Source organism: Egretta garzetta, unplaced genomic scaffold (genome assembly GCF_000687185.1).
Source record: "Egretta garzetta isolate BGI_Z169 unplaced genomic scaffold, ASM68718v1 scaffold91, whole genome shotgun sequence".
In the NCBI taxonomy this organism is placed as follows: Eukaryota; Metazoa; Chordata; class Aves; order Pelecaniformes; family Ardeidae; genus Egretta; species Egretta garzetta.
The window spans coordinates 4,364,397-4,366,884 of record NW_009258661.1 but is presented as its reverse complement, the minus strand read 5'-3'; the positions used below and the strand labels follow the sequence as shown (position 1 = coordinate 4,366,884).

Genomic DNA, 2,488 nt, shown 5'->3' with positions numbered 1-2,488 from the left:
TCCCCTCTGTCCCACCCTGGGCTGGCAGCTCCCCGCATCCCCATCAGCACTCCATGTCCTGCCCCATCCCTGCCAGCATCCCCCATCCCACCCCAGGCTGCCAGGTGCCCATGGGTGTCCTGTGGGCTCTGATCTCCCCGTGCCACAGGTCTGGGCCTGGCCTCCATGGTGATCGTCTTCTTCTGCAACTCCTACTACATCATGATCCTGGTTTGGGGGCTCTTCTACCTGGTGCACTCACTGACGGACACCCTGCCCTGGGCCACCTGCGGCCACACCTGGAACACCGAGCAGTGCACTGAGCTCTTCCACCTCGAGCTCTGCCGCAATGGCAGCACCAACGCCAGTGCCGGCACCGGGACCTTCAACCTCAGCTGTGCTGACTTGGCCAGCAAGCGCTCACCCGTCATTGAGTTTTGGGAGTGAGTGTGGGGACCGGGGAGGTCTCGCCCATGGCTGGGGGGGTTGCACCAGCATTCAGCACGGCCCCGCTCTGCAGGAACAAGGTGCTGCGGCTCTCGGGGGACCTCAGTGAGCCGGGGGAGATGAACTGGCAGATGATCCTCTGCTTGGTCACCACCTGGGTCGTCGTCTACTTCTGCATCTGGAAGGGCGTCAAGTCGACTGGGAAGGTGACACTGGGGGGCGGGGGGATATTGCGTTGGGGCGACCGGCGTGTGGGGGTGGGACCATGGCACTGCTGGCTCCTGCCCTCCTTAGCCGCAGCCCACGGGGGTGCAAGACCTCCTGTCCCTCATCTGTCTGGGAGGTGCCACCAGCTGCTGGGAACGTCCCCAAGCCCTGGTCCCTCTGGGACACCTGTGGCACATGACAGAGATCCCCAGTCCAGGGGGTCTCACTGGTACCTCTGCACTCCTCTGCAGATTGTCTACTTCACGGCACTCTTCCCCTATGTGGTCCTCATCCTGCTGCTGGTCCACGGGGTGACACTGCCTGGGGCGCTGGGCGGCATTGTCTACTACCTGAAACCTGACTGGTCCAAGCTGGCCGAGGCGCAGGTGAGGGTGTCAGCGAGGGGAGGAGGGGGCTGGGTGCTGGGCACCCCCCTGGCACCCTCCCCACCCCCCAACACCCTCCCTTGCACCCCAGGTCTGGATCGCCGGCACTCGGGGAGGAGGGGGCTGGGTGCTGGGCACCCCCCTGGCACCCTCCCCACCCCCCAACACCCTCCCTTGCACCCCAGGTCTGGATCGATGCCGGCACTCAGATATTCTTCTCCTACGCCATTGGGCTGGGCGCCCTGACCGCGCTGGGCAGCTACAACCGCTTCCACAACAACTGCTACAGGTAGGGCTGTGCCGGCTGTGGAGCATCCCCCTGGCGTGTCCCCCTGGCACCCCCTGACCCTCTTTGCCCGCAGGGATGCCTACATCCTGGCCGTGATCAACAGCTCCACCAGCTTCTTCGCCGGCTTCGTTGTCTTCTCTGTTCTGGGTTTCATGGCCTCCGAGCAAGGCGTGGACATTTCCAAGGTGGCCGAGTCCGGTGAGTGCTGTGCAGCAGGTGCCCACTGGCACTGTGTCCCCTCTGTCCCCCACTGGGGTGGCTCCACTGACTCTGCTCTCCCACAGGCCCCGGGCTGGCTTTCATCGCCTACCCCAAAGCCGTGACACTGATGCCCTTGTCCCCGCTCTGGGCCACGCTCTTCTTCTTCATGCTCCTAGTGCTGGGGCTGGACAGCCAGGTGCAGCAGCAGAAAGGGGGATGGGGACAGGGAGGGGACGGGGTGGCATGTCCCCACTGAGCCCCACTCTCTGCCACAGTTTGTCGGCGTGGAGGGTTTCATCACGGGCATCCTGGACCTGTTCCCCCAGCCAGGGGCTGGCTCGCTGCGCCGCGAGCTCACGGCTGCGCTCTGCTGCATTGTCTGCTGCCTCATCGACCTCTCCATGGTCACGCAGGTGGGGGACGCAGCAGGGACACCGGCCAGCCGGCCACATGCCGGGCACCCGTGCCTGCCCCCAGGACATCACCTCCCATGGGGTCCCAGCGTGGGGTGGGAGCTCCCTGGGGCTGCTGCACCCACGGGAGCGGGGGGTGCCCATGGTGTGGTGGTGCCCGTAGCAGTGGAGCTCCCCATGCCATGGGGAGTGCCTGTCATTGCGGGGGTGCTGTGGGAGCACAGGGTGCCTGTGGCATGCAGGGTGTCCGTGCCAGGTGGGGCACTGGGTGCTGGCAAGGCTGTGCCCGTGCCGGTGGGGAGGCACCCGTGCCAGCACGGGGCAGCTGGCACAGCCCCGGTGATGCGCGGTGCCGTCCCGGCAGGGCGGCATGTACGTGTTCCAGCTTTTTGACAACTACTCGGCCAGCGGGATCACGCTGCTGTGGCAGGCTTTCTGGGAGTGCGTGGTCATTGCCTGGGTCTATGGTGAGGCCAGGGGGACACGGGGAGGGGGGGACACAAGGGGGCACGGGTGCCCCGTGGGGCCCGGCTGACGCCCTTCTCCCCGTAGGGGCCGACCGCTGC

At 66.2% G+C, this 2,488-nt stretch overlaps 2 protein-coding genes across 2 annotated transcripts in view; both read left to right on the top strand.

Annotated features, from left to right (window-relative positions):
• The window catches only part of USP19 (ubiquitin specific peptidase 19), a 37,171-nt gene that overhangs the window by 21,530 nt on the left and 13,153 nt on the right, over positions 1-2,488 (top strand). The gene's annotated exons all lie outside the window — the stretch shown is intronic.
• LOC104134763 (sodium- and chloride-dependent creatine transporter 1) lies at positions 150-2,485 on the top strand (the record flags this gene model as incomplete). The annotated part of the gene is made up of 9 exons (XM_035903842.1): positions 150-422; positions 500-632; positions 885-1,019; positions 1,205-1,308; positions 1,382-1,506; positions 1,593-1,705; positions 1,785-1,922; positions 2,287-2,389; positions 2,475-2,485. Coding segments are annotated over exons 1-9 (1,119 nt in total), but the record flags the coding sequence as incomplete, so codon positions are not given.